Below are 19079 nucleotides of genomic sequence, written 5' to 3'. Positions count from 1 at the left end.
ACCCTCATCGGAGGGAGGATGTCCCCCTCACACCCCTGCCTCCTGAGGCAACAGGCCTTTGGCTCCCCAGAGCCGGGACTGGGGGGGGGCGGGCCCCCCGATTTCTAGCAGTTTGGGAGCAGTTTGGTTGCCGTTGGTCAAGCGACACCCCACGTGGAGCTGGATTTATAGACAAATCCAAGCACGGCAAGGTAGCTGCTAGGGTTTTTTCACTATTGCACTCTTTAGTCTCTGTAATTCCCTGTTTGCTTCACACCCTATTTTTGCTAAGGGGAAAAAAAAACCCCAAACATTTATAACAATTCTGTCTATCCCCTAGCAGGAGAAAACAAAGATCGGAGTGAGCCTAGCAGGGGTCACCGATTAACCATCCAGCAGCAGCCTGGCTAACCTGCTTGCTCAACAGTCCTTCAGTCCTAGCAAACGCAAGCTTGTGCTCCTTCACTGGCCGGCTCCCATCAGCCAGCCCCGCACCACAGCATATGAAAACGTAATAGTTCTTGGCCTTCATAGTGGTTTTCTTTTTTTCATCTTTCTGGCGTACCTTTCCAAAGCCTTTGCCAGCTTTCTCCATAAATACGAGAGGATAGGGATGTCTACTGAACATATGTGTATCTACACGCACATATGTGGTAGACAAGAGAATATCCTGGCCCTGGGAGATGGGGCTTTCTGAGAAAGCAGGCAGGACCCTAAGCATCCAGGAGAAATCTGGAGGGGGTGACCCCTACACGATTGATGCTCGTGTGGTCCCAGCACCAGCCATGCCTAGAGGAGGGTTCTCGGGGCAGCTTTGAAGCCACAATTCATCCGGCTCCCTGTGAGAGCCTCAGAGCCCAAAAACCACTGGGGACCCTCACACAGCGAGGCCCCGGGTATGTGCACAGCCCAGAAACCAGCCGCCCCCCCAGCCAGCCGAGGAGCCAAAGCAAAGCTTTAACTGGCTCTCTGACTTCAACAGCATGGGCTTAGCTGGGCTCCAGGAGGCAAAGCTTGTGCACGGGCAGGGATTGCCTTGCATCACTGCAAGAGAGGAAGGCACAAATACAGTAGACCTTCCACAGAGTCTGGTCTCTACCAGTACCCTGTGGCCTTTCCGAGCCCTTCATGAGCTGCCCGCAGGCTCAGGACAACCTGTGGCCTGATGTACACCAGACCAACTGGGCTGGTGGCCACCTCCCCAGAGTGTCCTCAGCACCCTCCCTCTCCAACTAACCCACCACAGGTTTCATTTACCTTCAGGACAGCCTGGCTGCGTGGCACTGGATGCCAGGAAAAGGCAAGGCGAGAGGCGCCCAGGTGGCTTCTTCAGGGATCTTTGCCTTCCCTGAGGCTGTGAGGAACAGCTGGGTCTGGCTGCAGGGAAGATCACAACTCTAGGATCTGAGATACTCTTAAAATCAAAGTCCCCACCATGTTGGCATCCATCCTGGCTGTTCTGCAAGAGTCACCAGGAGCAGCAGCCTGGCCACGCAGTCCTCCAGGGCAGGGAGTCCCACAGCCGCGTTTGCTCCTCCAGGCAAAAGCAGGGAAATCTGAACCACGAAGGGGGGGGTGGATCACCCCACCCAGCTCCTGCTGACCTAAAGATCCCACTGTTCTCAGCCAGTCCACGCTGCAGCTTGTTCCCCTACGTAGCCAGGGTGCGGGGAAAGCCTCTCTGCCAGCCCTGCAGCCTGCCGGGTGGCACAGTTGCTGGAGAGGGTCCCCAGCTCTGCGGGGTGCCCGGGGATACTCACCTCCAGCAGATGACGAGGAGACACGGGCGAGCCAAGGGGCTGGCTTGACACGCGCCGGAGGGGTGCAGCACGAAGCACAAAGGCTCTCCCATCCTGGCCGCTCTGCCCTGGAACGCAGCATGGGAACCGCTGCCCAGTGCAAATCTGTTCCTCATTATCCATCCCGTCTGCTGACTGATCCCAGCTCCGTCACCAGCCACTCACCGCATAGCCCTGGCCAGCTCGCATCCCATCAGCCAAGCAACTTCTGCACAACTTCACCAGCCAGTGCAGTGGGGCGGACTGGGACCAGGGCTGCCATCTACCCCTCCAGAGGTAATTCTGGAGTGAAAATGAATCGTTCCCTCCACCAACAGGCAGAGGAGGCTTCCAGTGAAAGCAGGGAGCAGGGATGGCTGCTTCACATGTGAAGAGCGGGAAGGCAAACACTGGAGAATTCAGGAGGGGTGTTCAGTCTGACTGTATCCAGGTGAGATGGATGCCTGGACAGACAGGAGCAGGAAGGAGCAAAGAACGGACTGATGTGTCTCCAAAATATGTGTACCCAGATACGATCAGACTGAACTCCTGAATTCTCCTGCATTTGCCTTCCCGCTGTTCTCCATGAAAACGTGAGCGTGGCAAAAGCCTCTGCCAAGCTTTGTGCTTGCTGGGGCCAAGTGGGAGGTAAGAAGCTGGGCCCCCTCACTAGCTACCCACCGTTCGTGCCTGTAGAGGCCATTGTGAAAACGTCACGTGAGGGTGTCAGAAGTGCTCCAGAAAGAGAGCAGAATGAAAAATCACACAAGGTTGCCTGTGAGTCAACAGCACCCTTGCTGCAGTGGAGAATGTGAAGCTGGCAGATTCAAGGAAATTATTATTCCTCTTGACTTGGTACCTGTGAGACACAACTGGCTACCAGCTCCAACCTGGAGCTTCCCAGAACAAAATATAGACATAGATAGATAGATAGATAAGAGAGAAGCAGCTTTAGGAAGACAAGGCAAAGAGGGGAGCTATCTACAAGGGGAAACGGAGAAACCAGAGCCCAACTCTTCTCAGAGACACACTTGGAAGAACAAGAGGCAAGTGGGACAAGCTGCATGAGGGAAAATGTTTGCTGGGCATAAGGAGAAAATCATTCTGCACAAGAGTGGTGCAGCTGTGGTGTGGGTCCGGGACAGGGAGGTGGTGACCCCTCCATCCTTGGGGACTTTCCAAACCCAATGGGACAGGGCTCTGAGCTACCTGCTCTAGCTTTGCCACCAGCCCTGCATATAGCCAGTGTTGGACCACAGACCTCCTGAGCCCCTTCCAGCCTAAAATTTACCTGATGGTCCAACATGCATAGTGCAATGGTGAGGTGGTGATTTTAAGACAACTGCACAATGCTGCTGCTTAGCTGACTTGGGAGATGGCCAACACCAATCCATCACCCAGAGCTTGGCTTTTCCATCCAGCTGATGTTCCTGTTACCAGAGCTGCCTTACAACCCCTGCTGACTTCACAAGTTCTGGTACCATGGAGAAACTGGAGGACCTGAGCATTGGAGAAAGTAAATCCCCATGGAAAAAATGTGCAGGTTTAATGGCAGGCTCTAAGGAGAAGCCTGCGTGCAAAATGACAGGTCTGTGATAGCCAGGCAGCTTTGGGATGGGGTTGCTTATAGTAACAGTCAGAGGGTTGTATGTTCTGGGTTACAGTCTGACAAGCAGTTCCTTTGGTTATGCCTTAGTCTGTCCTGGAGACGCAGAGGTTTGGGCACATGTGTTCATGGTTTGGCCTGGTTCTTGTGTTTTTCCACTGAAGCACTTTAGTATTTTTAGGCTGAAAGACACAGCTTTGTGCTGTGCTGGAAGGGTCAGAGCAGTCCTGTGCAGGCAGGATGCTGCTGGCTATCTCTGCCTGTAAAGTGAAATACAGAGATTAGAATATGAGAATAAATACCAATAAAACCCTGTAGGGAAGGGTGTAGTAGGAGCCACCATCCCTGGTAACAACATCGCTAGAGTTGAGGGTGGGAGGAGGGGGCTCCAAGCTCACCAGTTGCTGGCTGGTGGCATGGAGAGCCTGCACACATGTTAGCTGCTAGGCTCAGATAACCAAGTGAGACAGCAGCAACCAGCCTCAGCATTTCCCAAAGCCGAGACATCTGCTTTTCCTCCTCTGAGGACCTGAATGCTGCAGACCCACCAATTCCAGGAAGACAACCTGGCCCACACAACCTGGTGCACCGCCAAGGTGATCGTGTCTGCAGGAAACGCTGGCACTGCGGTCCAGCACGCAGAGCACAGCTCGGCCAGCATTGCTGGCCAGTGGGATGTGAGGCAGATGGGAAACATCAGGAGGAGCAAGAGCTTCCGCAGGGACCAGTGCAAAGCTCTCAGGGCTAGGAGCTATACAGGGACACTGCCAAAAAGGACCTAGAGGTGACAGTAGATGCCAGGTTGAATACAAGCCAAACATCTATCTTGTGAATCAAGTAAACCCCATTTACTCTCCTTTAGGAGAAGCAGAGCCAGCAGATCGAGGGAAGAGCAAAGCCAGCACACACCAATGCAGGGAGGTTCCTGTGACCCAGAATACCCTGAAACAGATGCCTTTGAACCATATTTCTGGCAAAGAGAGAGGAAGCATTGACATGGGAAGATCTGGGCTCGCAGCATTCGGCTGCTGTGCAGGCAGCCATGACACCGGGCAGCAAGGGCCCGGCTGCCTGGTGGCCTCTTGCTGGCTGCTCACCGCAGCATGGCCTAATGACAGCTGCAGGCAAGCTTCTCTTTGGAAAGAATTTCATATTTTCTGCAAACATTATTGAAAATAGGAAATCCAGTTAGGCACATCGAGTCTGAGAAGGGGGCTGTGGCCTTGAGTGGAGAAGAGCAGAGATGCACAGGGACATGGTGCCTGTGAGGGAGAACTGAACCAGGAGTTGCAGGAACCAGGATGTGCAGAAGTTCCCAGAGAGCAAAGACCACACCACGACGTCTGCTCCAACTCTGATTTATTGAACATTACAAAATACTCTGCATATATTTTCACATTAAAACAATATTCTTGCAAATAACATATTAAGTCTTGAGTCATTTGTGGTGCCCATGGCTACAGAAAACACTGACCCAGCTAGAGATTTAGTATGGCCCAGTATCAGAAATCAAAACCAGAATAAGGCATACCAGAAATGCAAAACTATATAAAAACCTTTTAAAAACCTCATGCTCATCTGGTGGAACAGGTACAGAGCAGAACAGCCTTTGCTGAGCCTTGCTAACAGTACCGGGGGGTACCATCAGCTCGCTTGCCCCACATTGGGCTCACTCACCCAGTGCATCTAAGTGTCCCCTTGACACCCGCTGTCTCAGCATGCCCACATACTGGAATAGATAATTAATTACCTGCTTTGGGGCATTAAGAGCCCAAGGCCCCATTCTTCCCCAAGAGAAGCATCCCCAACCCTCCCACATTGCCAGTGCCCAGCTGCCATGCCAAGCTTTTGCATGCAGAGCAGTTCTTGGGCAGCAATTCTCGGCCCTTGGGGTCACACCAGGAATAATTCACTGTGTGGGCCATTGCCACCGGGTCCCACCACCCTCTCAGGAAGGACCAGGGATAGCTGGGTGGCAGGTGGTGGGGACAGACCTTTGAAGATGCACTTGGCTCTTGCCCATGACCCCTGTTCCTCATGTACATTCATACCTGCTGCTTGCTCTGCTCTGTGCACCATGACCAGCCCTCCCAGCTGATGGGCCCCAGGCAACTGGAGGGACTGAGACGTGGGCAGGATGAACGCCAAGGATGCTGTGCAGGGCAGCTGCCTCCTAGCAAAGCCAGACAGCTGAAAACCACAGCTATTGGGGATACATCCAGACAACAGGCGTGAGGCTGGCACAGCAGGTTGGTTGCTAGAGGAGTCCCTGTGCATACAGGTTCACTAGTCCGGCTCCTGGTGGAGCCAAACCCCAGGAGCGCTGCTCCCAGTCCTGAGAAGGTCACGGCCTTGCCTCTGTGGTACCTCCATAACCCAGGGAATGCAGAGCTGCCGTGGCAAGGAGCCTACCTCTGGCCTCCTGGCTTTGCTCCATGCATGCTGTGAGGAACCAACACTGTAACCACCTTGAAGTCAATGGCTCGGTCGCTGTGTGTGGATGGGCTCTTGTGCACCAGCCGTCACTCCCAGCCCTCTCCGCAGAGGTCTCCTACTCACAGCCAGGCTGGAGATCAGCTCATGCTCCTACACCCGCAAGCAGCCACGGCCCGTTAACCAGCACCTCCACACCTCAGGGCAGCACAGCCATGACGGGATGGAGTCTGGCTGGGATCCCAGCCCTGGGAGGAACATCTCTGGCCTCCCAGCTCCAGAAATGTGTAGGGACCAGAGAGGAAGAATGAGGTTTGGGGTCAGTGCCTCCCTGGGTGGACAGGGATTGTTGGTACCTGCTGTTGCAGCATGAAGCCCAGTTATTGACCAGTTTTGCATCATTAGGTGTATGGGCAAAGCCCACCCTGGAGTCCAGCTCTGGGAGGAGTACTGGGCTCTCCTGCCACTCCTGGAGTTTACGGAGACACACACAAGCTTTATAATGCAAGACAGCAGAGCGGTCAGTGGGTTGCAGCCCGTCCGCAGCCCCCAGCCCCTTTCCCATCCACAGTCTGCCTCAGAGGTGGCTTGCTCTGTTGAACATCAGCCATCTGGGCTCCGTGGCAGGCAGCATCCTGCCCTGCTCCTCTGTGGCCATCAAAGGCTGCAGCTCCTGCTGCTCAGCGCCATCCGGGCTGCTGTCACTCTGCGACCGGCCGCTCTTAGAGACATGGCTGGGGAACTGGAAGCAGGAGCCCTGCTCCGGCATCACCTGGCTTGCAGACTGGGGTTGTTCCTCCAGCACAGGGCAGGCGAATCTCCTGTGCTGAGGTCCGCTCTCGACGCCTGGGGGGGAAGCGATGCTCTCCAGGGAGGAGATGCTTTGGTTCCACGCCTTCTGCATATCCACTGGGACAATTTTGGTGGTCTCCGAGGAGACATAAACAGCCAGATCAGCCTGGTCTCCTTTCCACGGCAGCTCCTTCTCTGCCAAGGTGGGCGATGGCGGGATGATGCAGGGGCTGGGGCAGACATCCAGGCTGCCTGGGGATGCAGAAGGAGGGACAGTGAGAGGGATCTTGCACAGCTCTTGCTCTCTCTCTGGGCCCTGCAAACATTGCAGAACCAGCTGGCCCAGGGATGCAGGAGCTACAGGGAGGCTTTGCCATGCCTCCAGAGCCACAGAGAACAGCGATTCTCCCATTCATGCTCTGCTGACTTTGGTTTTGCCCAGGCCAAGGCGACTTTGCTCCCCAGGTGGAGGAAGGACAAGCTACCCAATGGCAGATGCACTGGCGTGGGAGCATCGGTGCCTACCAGGAGTTGTCTTTCCCTGTAGGACCTCATCAGTGGCTCGAGCGATGAACACAATCCCTTCGTCGTCCTCTCTCTCCGTCTCCGAGCTATCGCTCTCCTCCTCCTCTGAGCTGACCATTACGAGGACAGGAGCTGCAGACAGATGGAGGGAGTTGGTTTGGAGGTTGGAGCACCCTGTGGGGAAGGACTGCACCCATGGGAGAAGGACTTGGTGCTAGCACAACCCTGGGTGCTGTCATGCCACCAAGCTGGCAGCAGGCAGGCACAGCGGGCTGCTCTCATCCCACCCCACCATGTCCCCTTGCCAGGACCTGCAAACCTCACCTGCCACTGGCCTTACCTGCCTCCTGCCAGGGGACATTTCTGTGCGTCTTCCCATTGGGTGCCTCTCTGGTCAGAGAGATGTTCTTCTGCAAAGGAAGAGGGACTGGCTGGGACCTGCCCCGCGCAAACCCCTAATCCCAACCCAGGTGGCCCTGCAAACCAGGGTAACCCTGGGGACGCAGATTCCCACCCCAGCTAGATGGCAGCTGTCAGTCAGTGGTTCCTAGTCCTCAGGCATTGTGTCTTCATGGCCCTACAACAAACAGCTCAGCTGCAATGGCTTCAAAAGCCTCCAGATGAGAGAAGACACCTAAGGCTCAATTTAACGTGCACTGCCACACTTCTGAGCCTGGATCTGCACCGATGTTCAGGCTACTTTATGCTGAGTGCTCTTGGAAAACAAACGTGGGGCTCCTCCAGGGCTTGGGACTGCTTTGCCTAGGGAAGAGCCACTCCACGGCAGTGCTGGAGTTGCGGGGACACGTGGACATGCGACATCCGTGAGCTCACACACAGCACACGCAGGACTGAGATGAGCTGTTTTCCCTGCTGGCTCTGGAGCTGCCGATGCCCTGCAGTACCTCACCTACACCCCAAAGGACTTCACTCTCTGCATCCTGGGGGAGGCCAAATCTCAGAGCTAGGAAATGATCAGGAGGTTGGGGAGTGCTTGCCTTTTTCCTGCCCTTTTCCTTCAGCCTGGCCTTGTTCTTGGAGGAGCAGACATTGTGCTTTGTGGACTTGAAGGTCTCCAGCCGCCTCTTCATGTTCTGCCGGAAGATTTCTTTATCTTGGCGCTCTTGTTTATCTGGAGAGATGAAGTGACGGCTGTAGCTGGCCTTGTACTGGCCGAGGGAGAGGCAAAGAGACACAGGGTGAGCAGCTGGCCCCACAGAGCATCCTCCATCCCTGCTCCTCTCGCGGGTGCTGCTACCCTCAGGGTCAGCCGCGCACCACGGCCAGGGAGTGCTCACCCGCCGGCGGGGCTTGTAGAGGCTCCCTCGCAGCACATGGTGCATGGCAGCATCCTCCTTGTCCCGGCGGCTCCGCACTGTGTCAATCACCTGCAGGTCCAGGCATGCACCACTCCCGCTCTCCCTCCTGGCGGGGAGATGGAGATGGAGGGAGGTGGAGATGGAGATGGCAGAGCTGGGCTCCATGCCTGTATCCTGCCAGCCCCCTGCCAGCCCTGGCACAACCCAGCCCCAGGGAAGAGGGCAGCTGCGGGGGGTCTAGCAAGGTCTGCCCAGGGGATGCTCATACTCACAGGAGGTTTGTGACCGACGACTCTGACATGGACGTGCGGCTGGGCATGGAGGGCAGTGCCAGCTTGGCAGCTGAGAGCACGTGGCCACCCTGGGAGGTGGGAGGGCAAGGCTGGCATCAGGGCAGCAAGGACCCAGCTGGGCTTGGGGGTCCCCACTGCCTGGCCAGAGGGTACACGTGTGGCCATATATGGTGGGGACCGCCACCCCAGGCCAGCTGGCTCCCATCAGGGCCATCCCGCTGCCCAGCTCTCACCACATGCCCCTACCTGGTCGACAAAGCTGATAGCATCACGGATGTTCAGCTTGTAGTAAACATCCCAGATCTCGTCCCGCAGCCTGTAGGCAGATTTCCGCATCAGGAGCTGGCTCAGGTACTTCTTGTCGAACTGTTCCCACCTGCCACAAGATGAAGACAGGGGCGGTTTAGCTCCCAGGGTACCACGGCCAGGGACCCCCTGCCCACGCAAGGTTGAGAGTGTCCAAAGCGTGGCGAAAGCAGGCTGGGCATGCAGGACCTGGCTGTGCCCAGGGACATGCTGCCAGCGAGAGCAGGAGGGGAGGGGACATGCTGACCCTTCGTCCCTGCCCAAGGGGAAGCCAGAGACCAGTGCGTCTGTGGGAGGCGATGGGAACGGGACTGGGGCTAGTGTGGCTGCCCTGCTGGAGTGCTTCCCCTCCAGGAAACAGGCTTTTCGCATCCTTTTCCTGTCACAGTGCTGCAGATAAACACTGCCTAGGCTTTAACAGGGCTGTTCCCTCCTCAGCGCTCAGCGCAGCTCCATCTGTGGGGAGGCATAGGGCCATCACCACCACCGTGGACACCCCATGGCCCTCCAGCCACTCCGGCATGGGCAAGCAATGCCAGCTCTCACAGCATTCCCAGCTACACCCACCCAATCTCTCTCTGGGATGCTTTGGGACCTCAGTCTGCTGCACAACAGCAGCCAGATGGTCCCTTTCCAGATGGACTGATGGACATACAGCCTTCCTGGTCCTGCTGCCATGCCTACAGCAGAGGTGTCCTCCAGTGGGGACCCTGCAATGTCCCCATGGCTGGCATGCACCCCCATCCACCTGATGGCTGGCAGAGGATCCTGGCTAAGACACTCACTTGTCCCGCCAGTAATGGTAGCCATGGTGCCCCACGATGTCCTCCACCGCTGCCAGGATGTGGTCAAAGGCCTTGAGTGAGGACAAGAGGGTGAGAGTGGTGGCAAGGCTGCAGGTGCCCCTGGGGGTGCTGAGACCATGCATTGCCCTCACCCAGCCCCAGCGGTGCAGGGAGCCAGGCAGTCTCCAGCACCAGCACCTACGTGCTCATGCAGCTCCTCGTTCAGCGTGGGCTTGTGGTGGTCACTGCGCTTCACCTTCAGCCATGTCACCAGGGGTTTGATAGTGAGGCCCTGGAACAGCAGGAGAAGGCAAGGGAAAGACTGGGAGGGCGAGAGGGTGCGTGGCTGGGGCACGGGGAGCAGAAGCAGCACGAAGTGACCGGGAACAGCAGCTGTGCCAGCCATGTGTGCCCCTACCAACCCAACCCCCTGCCTCCAGGACCTGGGTGATGGTCCTGTGTCCCAACAGGCAGTGACCATGTCATACCCCCCAAGTTCCCCCCCTCCAGGCTTGCATCCATCTGCTGTGCGGCTACCCTTCCTGGGGCACAGGTACCGCAGAGCCAGGGGCCATCAGCAGCTTTGTAAAGAGAACAGCCTGGCCAGGCACACGCCGTTGCTGCTCTTGGAGCCAGTCCCAGAACAAGAGGCCAACAGGGAAACAACATGGGCCATGGCCCCACCATCGTGACAGATGCCGCGGCGGTTTTGGTGACGGATGGGGTGCCAGGAGGCACTGAGGACCAAAAGTCACTTGAAAAGAGGTACTTGCCCCAAGCACATGTCCCCATGCACTCGCCTGGCCCCCAAGGCCAGCTCTGGGGCAAGAAGGCAGCACTGGAGGAGGGCATGGTGCCCATCCTCACCTGCACAATGACAGTGAAGAACACCACCACGATGGTTGTTGCCACAAAGTAGTCCTTGGCTTTCACCTTTGTCCTGTCCAGCAGGATGACCAGGGCAAAGGCCACGGCCCCCCGGAGGCCACCATATGACATGACCACCTGGTCAATCCTGTCCAGGGGGATGAGGCGGAAGTGGTTGAGCACACAGGTCTGGAGGACAACGCCTAGGGAAGAAGTAGAAGGAGAGCGTGGGATGCTCGCAGCGCCTGGCCTGCTCCTGGAGACAACGCAAAACCCCAGCCAGGAGCTGCCCCAGCCTTTCTTGGGGGATACCACTTTTTGGCATGAAAAGGGCTGGGTGCTACTGGCCAGAAGCACAGTGGGGCAGACTGACCCACAGCTCTGAAGAGCAGGATAAAGAGCAGGGTGCCCAGCACCAGTGCTGTGTCCCATGCCCACTTGGAGGTGTCCACAGCCGAGATGCCCAGAAACATGAAGATGATGGTCTCTGAGCTGCTGGCCAGGGTCTTCATGGTGTACTTGACCGTGGTGCGGGATTTCTGGGAGATGTTGGCTTCCACGTACTTCTTGCAGCAGATCCCACAGAAGGTGACTCTGCGGAGGGGCAGAACGAGCTGGCATGACCCTATAGCGGGATGAGGAGTGGGTCTGCTCGCCTCCTCTTGCTGCTCAGCACTGCACCCCTGATTTCCCAGACCCCACCGGGGGACACCCTAGTACTCACGCCAGGATGGAGGAAAGCGAGACCATCTCAGCAGCAAGGTATGCAACATAGGCCAAGAGGAAGACGAAGAGTGGCTCAATGATGCGCACACGCTTGGTGAACCGCGTGATCAGGGCCAGGAGAAAGGCAAAGAGCAGCCCCACGGCCGTGCCCCCAAGGCTCACCAGGAAGAAGGAGGCTGGTGGGGGGAGAAGACTCATTTGCACCATAAGCAAGCAAGCCCAGCTCTTGTGCCCCGCGGCCATACCATGCTGAGCTGGCCAAGCCCCATGCTCCCATGGGGGTCCCCACCAAAGCACCCCATGATGATGGCTGGCATGTGACCACTGGGATGGAGGTGACAGAGCTGTGGTGCTCAGTGCCCACCCCACTGCATGACAGCACCCGTGCTTGCCCCCCACGCTTCCATACAGGAGGAAGAGGTGGAGGGGCTGGTGGGGCACATACTCACCTACCCCCTTCACGTAGTCAGTGGCATGGATGTGTGCTGGGCCCAGCTCCACAAAAGAGTTGAAGACCTTGTACAGCACCTGCAGGCAAGGCAAATCCCTTGGGGAAGGCAGAGAATTGCCCTGCCTTGAGAGGGGCAGCACCTGCGGGCAGGATGGACCCTGCAGAAGAGGCATCGCCTGCCCCAAATCTGCCAGGTGACACAGCTCATCTTGGCAGGCAAAGTCCCCCAGGGCCAGGAGAGAGGAAAGACCAAGAGAGCATAGCATGGGTCTGCCTCCGACCTGGGGATGTCACCTGCATCCTCTGCCCATCCTGGGGGACTCCAGTGCCCTGGCCCACGTCGGGCTCCACATTAGGGTCCCCCAAGCTCCAACTCACCACGGTGACAGCATCATTCAGGAGAGACTCGCCAAACACGATGATGAAGAGGGTCTCATTTACATGGACCTCTTCAAAGACGGCCAGCACTGCCACGGGGTCCACAGCTGAGATGAGGCTGCCGAAGAGCAGGAAATCCATCAGCCCAGCTTCAACGCCTGGATCTGCTAGGACAGAAGGACCAAGCTCAGGCACACTGTCTGCCCCAGAGCCTCTCTCACCAGGCTGAAACAAGCCTGTCCCTCATCTAGTCCCGGTGACTTGGCTACAGCATCCCAACTTGGAGTGCAATGGGCTGAGCCTGGGAGTGCTCCCAGATCTCCGGGGTCCCCCAGGCAAAGCAGGGCTCAGCACACCCTTGCTGCAACATGAGGGGAGCAGGGCTTGGATGTCCCCCTTGGCACCCAGGTGCATCACGGCCCCTCTGGCAGGTATGGACCGAAGGAGGCTTAGCAGCCCCACCTCAGGTCCAGGCATCAAGTGGTTCCTCGGGGCTCAGGAGAGCTAAAAACACAGCTCAGACCAGCCAGGGCCAGTGGCTCCAGCCAAGGACGGGGAACATGGCAGCAAGCCAGCAAACCTAGCCAAGGTCAGTGACAAAAATAGCAAAGATGTGAGTCAGCCCAGTGCCGAGCAGGGCCCATTTGTCCTGAATGCTTGACGGTCCTGCCAGAGCACTGTTCCCAGGATGCCAGGAGCCCACTACTGCTATAATTCCTGGGAATCCATGGCAGGGCCGGGCAGTGGGCTCTGAACTTGGGGATGCTTTGCACCTCCAACCCATCTTCTGGGGATGTGGTCCAAGCTGGGCAGCCCTCTGCACCCACCCATGAGCCCGGCTCGGTGCAGCCCCCAGAGCGCAGCGCCGGTGGTGAAGGAGTTCCAGAGCGTGCCCACCACCGCGTAGGTGAGGATGGCACCAATGTTGTCAAAGAACAGCCGGCTGGGCATGAAGTAGCCCGAGTCTAGGACGATGGGGGGCAGAAGGAAGAGGAAGAACATGTTGGGCTCCAGCTGGTACTCGGCTTTCTTTGCCACAGCCAACACGATGCCTCCCAGGCCCAGCCCCAGCAGGATGAGGAGGCAGCTCTCTGGGACGATGGACGTCACCTTCCTTGACAGGTGGAAAACTAGAAGGAAAGGAAGAATGAGAGCATCAGCCAAACAGGCACATGGACAGAGCATCCCAGATCCACAAACTCCACAGAAGGGTTGGTTATGCACAATGGACCCTGGGGAGGACAAGGGAGCATCTAAGGCTGCTTCATGGCCATGTGTGTGCAGAAGACCTTCCAGCTACTCCCAGATCAGGATTTCAAGTCCCTGACTCTTTGCGATCTCCATCTCCTCCTCAGCCACTGTTTAATAAGCTAAGCGGCTAGCTATTTTGCTTTTCTTGGCCTCTGGTATATGCACTTAAAGGATAAAAGCAGCCAGCAAGCACATTCACAGCATCACAAGCAATGCTGGCTGCTGTTTGAGACAAGGCATCCTGGTTCACTGGGACACGTTACCCCACTCAGAGACGAGGACACTCAGCCCTGGTGATGGGGTGACCTTGTTTGCAGCCATCTGAGCAAGCAGACAGAGCAGCATGCAAACCACTGCAGCACAAGCCAGTCAGACGGTCTCTGTGCCAGAGCACAACCTTCCTTAGCACCAGCTAACCTACCTGCATGCAAAAAACAGGCACACGGGAGCTGCAGATTTAGAGATGCTTTGAATAATCAGTGTATTCCATGAGAGGTTTGGACCAAATCTTAAACTGCCGTGGAACAGGATTTATTTTTTAAAGCAAGCAGAGTGTGCCCTGGTATTCATCCATCAGCAATGTGGCAGTGAGCCTGCAGCTTAGGCACAAGCCAGCAGGACGTCACGCCAGCCAGCACAGGGGAATTGCTCCTCCAGGCAGCCTTGTCCCCAAGGCCAGAGTGTCCTGTGTAATCCCAAATCATTCCAGCTTCCAGGTGGGCAACGCCCCATCCCTGCGGATTTCTCCTCCCTAGCGCAGGGTGCTGTATTTTTGCTACCCCCAAAGGGCAGTGCTTGGGGAAATGCTGTCGAGGGTCACAGCGGTTTTGCCCTCGCATCATTGAGTTCTGCCATCGCTTGTGACATCCAGCCCAGCTCTGCATGACATGACCATCAGATGAAGAAACCTTCTCCTGGGGAGTGGGCTCCTCCAGGCACTTCCAGAGCCACCTCTGTCCTTGAGCACCCAGCAGGTACAAGGGACATGAGGGTAGCCTCTGAGCCATCACTTGGCTGCAAGCCCACCCCTGCGGCCAACCCAAAACCCAGTCCCTAAAACCCTTTAGCTGGATTAAAGGTGCCCATTGCTTGTGCCAAGTCATCCCACCAGAAGGAAAGCTGTGCTGTGGTCACAAATCAACCCTAGGTCACTTGGCTTCTTCCCTCCTTAGGAACCCCTGTGGACAGACCATAAGGTCTGCCTAGCCCAGGGTCCTGTCTTCAGTGGCGTGACCTGGAGAGAAGCCCAGGAACAGGCAGTGCTTCATCAGTAGGTTTCCATGTCTCTCTGCCCTTGTCATTCTCCTCTGAACCTGTCCCAGTCCTGCTCTATCCTTTCTGGGATGTGTACCAGTGTCCCTGAGATGCGGACACCCCGAGAACTGAGGTTGTAGCCTCCTGATGTTCTCCCTTTCTCCTTTCCTAACACCTCTTAGTTAATTTGCTTTCCTTCACTGCAGCTGAGCACTGAATTAGAGCAAATAATTCAATGTCAAAGATCCAATCCCTAACCAGACAACATCTTTGAGCCCACCACTGAACATGCAGGCTAAGGGGGTCACTTTTCCTCTTACTGAGACCCTCACAGCAACCTGCGCTGCTCCTTGGCACAGTAAGCCCTGTCCGTGTCATCCTGGCAAACCCCGGCACTGCTCCCCTGGCATAACATGCCGGGAACACTGCCACAGCCAGCAAGGGCAGAGCGGTGAGCACCGGGCTGGTGTGATCTGCAGCTCCATCACCAACCACCTCAAGGGAAAAGAGCTGCAGAGCACCCAGGGCCAAGCCTCTGCCATAGCTCTGCAGCCAAGTGCCCCAGCCACAGAGCCCAGGGCATCCACCCTCACCTCCAGCCACCTCCGCTCGCTGCCAGCGGCTGCAATTCAGCCACCGAAGCAGTGGCGATATGGCCACTACAGCCCTCCAAGCAAACCCACAGCCCGGAGGAGGGCTGACTGAGCTCCGGCCCAGCCAAATTCCTGCTAAATGACCGCACAAGCCGCAGCAGAGCCCTGTTCACCCCACGCGAGCTCGGCGAAGGCAGTGCCGGTGGGCGAACAGCGCTCGCTCAGCGCCTGCAGCAGGCTGCGAAACCGCTTCCCACCCACGGGAACAAAGCTCTGAAGTTTTCAAGAAGGGAACGAGGCGTCCAGCCCCTTTCTGCATGCTCGGGAGCACTGCCAAGATCCCCGCTCCGTCAACCCATCTGCACTCCCCATACTGCAGATAGATGCCCTGGCTGGCTGGAGAGACCCAGGAGAGCCCACAGAGACGCCATGGGGACATGGCTCCTGGCTGTCATCCGTCATTCATTCCCCTGAGCCAAAAACTTGGGCAAAGAAGGGAGCAGCATCGATGGGAAAGACCCTGCTTGTCCAAAAATCTCCTGGCTGAGCGGAGATGCTGCTACCCTCCTGAGCAAATGGCAGCACACGAGCTCCTCTGTGCCGCAGGGAGTAGCCAGTGGGGACGGGTGGAACAAGCTCTAATTTTACACATGCTAGTCAAGGATTTCAGCATTAAAGGTTCCCACAGCAACAGTAACTTAGCCACATGTGAATTAACTTCAGAGCCATAATCCACACTCAGGCATCCATAATATAGGATTTGCCATTGGGAGGACTCAGGGCCAAAACCTGCTCCACTCCTCCAGTGCTTGGGAAACGGTGAAACACCTAAACCAAGACACAGGCAGCTGGGGACAGAGGTGACGGTGCAAGGACAGAAGGTTGTGACCCATGGGGATGTTGCTGGGTGGAAAAACATCCATCTGCTGGCAAACCCCTGCCCATGGGGCAATGCTCATCACTTCCCTCTTCCCCACATCCCATTCAAGCAGATCTGTGCTCTGCCCAAGTACGGAAAAGGCAGCAAAGCCCGGATGATGCCTTGCTGTGCAGGAAGGCAACACCCAAGCCAGTTTTTTCCCCGCCCCGGGTGTTTGCTGGCTCGGGGCACCCCGGCATCGTGACCGCCTCCGAGAACAGAGCCTGCAGTGTCATTTCCCCATCGCCCAGGCATGGGGCCGCTTCCTCCCCTGCAGTCACAGGGCTGTGAGCTGGCAGCCCAGCACCGCAACTGCAATGGCTCCTCTGCGCCAGCCTGCGCCCAGCGTCCACAGCCACCGCAGCCGACGCTGTCCCCTCCACTCCCCAACATCCTCCGCCCCCAGCTCCATCTCCTCTGTGGGCTCCTGTGCATGCATGAAGTCGCATGCCACCTCGGGGGACACCCCTGCCAGGGTGCTGCCCACAGCCCTGCCTCCAGGTCTGGGTGTTGCTCCTGGCTCCAGGCTCTGAAAATCCATCGGACGCATCGGATGCGCTGAACCAGGCAGCCCAGAGCTACCGACCATCAGGGTTGCGTCTCCCAGATGGAGAGGGAGAGTGGCCATCAGCTCACCTCAGGCCTGGAAGAACGTGGCAGGGCTGTGGGCTTGGGAATGACCCCAGCTCAGGCCCCCCTGCACCCACTGGCACTGCTGAGGCAAAGGCAAGGGTGGTTGAGGGGAGCATGTCAAGGGAAACCCAGACAGGGAGCAGCTCCACAGAGACATTTAAGAGAATAAAATAAGAGCCAGGGAAAGGAATCATCTCTCTGATCTTCTGCAGGTAGGAGGGACGTGCTAGGCAGCTGGAGGTGGCACAGCTGCAGACAGAGGGTTGTATTTTTAAGCTCACGACGCCCTTTAATTCATTCCTCGCGATGCTTTAGGTATCCCTTGCGAGAAGGCAAGGAAGGAGAGGAGCGCAAGGTCCATGGCAGTGGTTTTGATGATGCTTGGGACAGGCAGAGGCCAGCTGGTGGTCACAGCTGTAGCTCTCCCCTGAGTACTGAGAGCTGCTGCTAGTCCCTGGCTGCTCAAAGACTCTGAACCTGTGTTTCTTGAGCCAGTTCCAAACTAAGAGGGTGCCTGCACCCCTGCTGTGAGGGCTGTGCCCACAGTGGGGGCCTCCAAGGAGGAACCCTGCCTCAAGGTCACGGTCTCGTCCCCTGGGCCCAGCACAGCAGGCAGGGAGACTATGAGGGACCAGCCTTCTAGGGACCCTGCTCAGCACCCACACGCGGGTGTCCCGTCCCCAGCACCCAGGGTGCTGGTGGGGGGCAGAGCCCTGCGGCAGATCACACACATCCTCCTCGCACCTTCCCACGCAGCCTCCCGCAGCGGAGCCTCCCCCCGGCTGTGCGGTCCTGTGCTGGGGAGCACGAGAGCCCGAGGCCATGCGGATCCAGAGCGACCCACCGGAGGGGTCCACAGGCACAGACCCACGCCCAGGCTGTCAGGGCCACATCTTGCCAACGCCGGTACCACCGAGCCCTTCCCAGAGCTGGGGGGGATCGAACAGCTTCGGGCCCTGCCGACGGCATGTGCTGCGCCAGCCTTTGGTGCATGGGACGTCCTTTCGGGCACCTCTTCTCCTCCAGAACCCTCCCTCCTCTGCGCCCACCCATCCATCCCTCACAAGGAAAACGGGCCCCAAGCCTCCGCGTTGTCCCTCGGGCTGTACCTTCACCTCGTCACCACTCACTATCCCACGGAAGGGGATGGAGGATGTGGCGCGTGGTCGTGCCAGGCCACCGCAGCCCAGCTGAGGATGGTGACCAGCCGGCCTCTGGCCATTTGTCCCCATGACCCGTGTCCTGCTGTGCGGTGGCACCCCTCGCCCCAGCTACCCCCTGCGCCCACCGAGGATGTCACATCCCACCCTGCGTGCCCCGGGGGTGGGCGCAGCTGCTCCCGGAGCCCCGGGCGACCGGGGAGGGGGGGTACGACACACGACACGACACGGGGGACACTCACCGATCTTGGCCAGGCTGGCCACCAGGATCCAGGCGGCCACCAGGCAGGGCGCCTGCACCTCCCGCCACTGCCACCGCAGCAGCTCGGCTCCCGCCGGGGCGGCGGGGCCGGGGGAGGCCGCCGGGGGCTGCATGGCCCCGCGCCGCTCCCCGCCGCTCCGCCGCGCTCCCGGCCCCCGCCCGCGTCACGCGCACGTGGGGCCGCGCCGGTCCGGCCCCACCCCACGTGCTCCGCCCGCCGCTCCCCGCCCCGCTCCGCCTTTCCCCCCGCCCCCTGCCGCCGGTACTGCCCCGGGGTCCCCGGTACTGCCCCCGGCCCCCCTGCACCTGCCCCGGGGGCCGGCACCGCCCTGCTCACCCCATGCATCCCCCTCCACCCCAGCCCACCTGCACCCTCCCGGCGCTCCCTGCCCCACCTCGGTCCCCCGGGCATCACCCCGGTGCCCCCTGCCCCATGCCAGTCCCTCTGCACCTGCCCCAGTACCCCCTGCCCCACAGCAGCCCCCCTGCCTCTACCCTGGTGCCCCCCTTGTGCCATTCCTGTCCCCCTGGCTCCTGCCTGGCGGTGCCCCCTGCGTCACTCCGGTGCTCCGTGCCCTCCCCTGGTGCCCTTTCTCTGCCCGAGTCCCCTCACCCTGGCTCCGTCCTCCTGCACCCACCAGATTCCCAGTCTCCCCACCTAATCCCCCCCTCCAGCCCAACCCCTTCTGCTGCCAGCTGTGAGCACCCATCCCTACCCCAGCCGCTGCCTGAGCACCAGGCTGGGAGCACCCCAGGGTGCCCCCCATGG

General features: G+C 58.3%; 1 protein-coding gene across 5 annotated transcripts; it reads right to left on the bottom strand.

Annotated features, from left to right (window-relative positions):
• Positions 1-4705: 4705 nt before the first annotated feature.
• SLC9A5 (solute carrier family 9 member A5) lies at positions 4706-18485 on the bottom strand. Of its 5 annotated transcripts, none has more exons than XM_069793868.1 (17): positions 18291-18485; positions 13066-13368; positions 12239-12405; positions 11859-11937; positions 11408-11585; positions 11057-11277; positions 10750-10886; positions 10019-10108; positions 9817-9887; positions 9279-9434; positions 8972-9101; positions 8705-8793; positions 8412-8538; positions 8112-8282; positions 7454-7523; positions 7114-7245; positions 4706-6840 (listed from the first exon to the last, which is right to left on the bottom strand). In XM_069793868.1, the coding sequence occupies exons 1-17, from the start codon at positions 18421-18423 to the stop codon at positions 6374-6376; spliced, it is 2721 nt and encodes a 906-aa protein (XP_069649969.1). In that variant the 5' UTR covers positions 18424-18485; the 3' UTR covers positions 4706-6373. The 5 variants fall into 5 exon arrangements, with proteins under 5 accessions (XP_069649969.1, XP_069649968.1, XP_069649970.1 ...); XM_069793867.1 differs by having other exon boundaries at positions 10684-10886; positions 18291-18484; XM_069793869.1 differs by lacking the exon at positions 9279-9434 and having other exon boundaries at positions 10019-10162; positions 10684-10886; positions 18291-18484.
• Between the last annotated feature and the right edge of the window lie 594 nt (positions 18486-19079).

This window comes from Haliaeetus albicilla, chromosome 10 (genome assembly GCF_947461875.1).
Source record: "Haliaeetus albicilla chromosome 10, bHalAlb1.1, whole genome shotgun sequence".
Taxonomy (NCBI): domain Eukaryota; kingdom Metazoa; phylum Chordata; class Aves; order Accipitriformes; family Accipitridae; genus Haliaeetus; species Haliaeetus albicilla.
The sequence above is the reverse complement of the archived record's forward strand: the minus strand, read 5'-3'. Positions and strand labels throughout refer to the sequence as shown.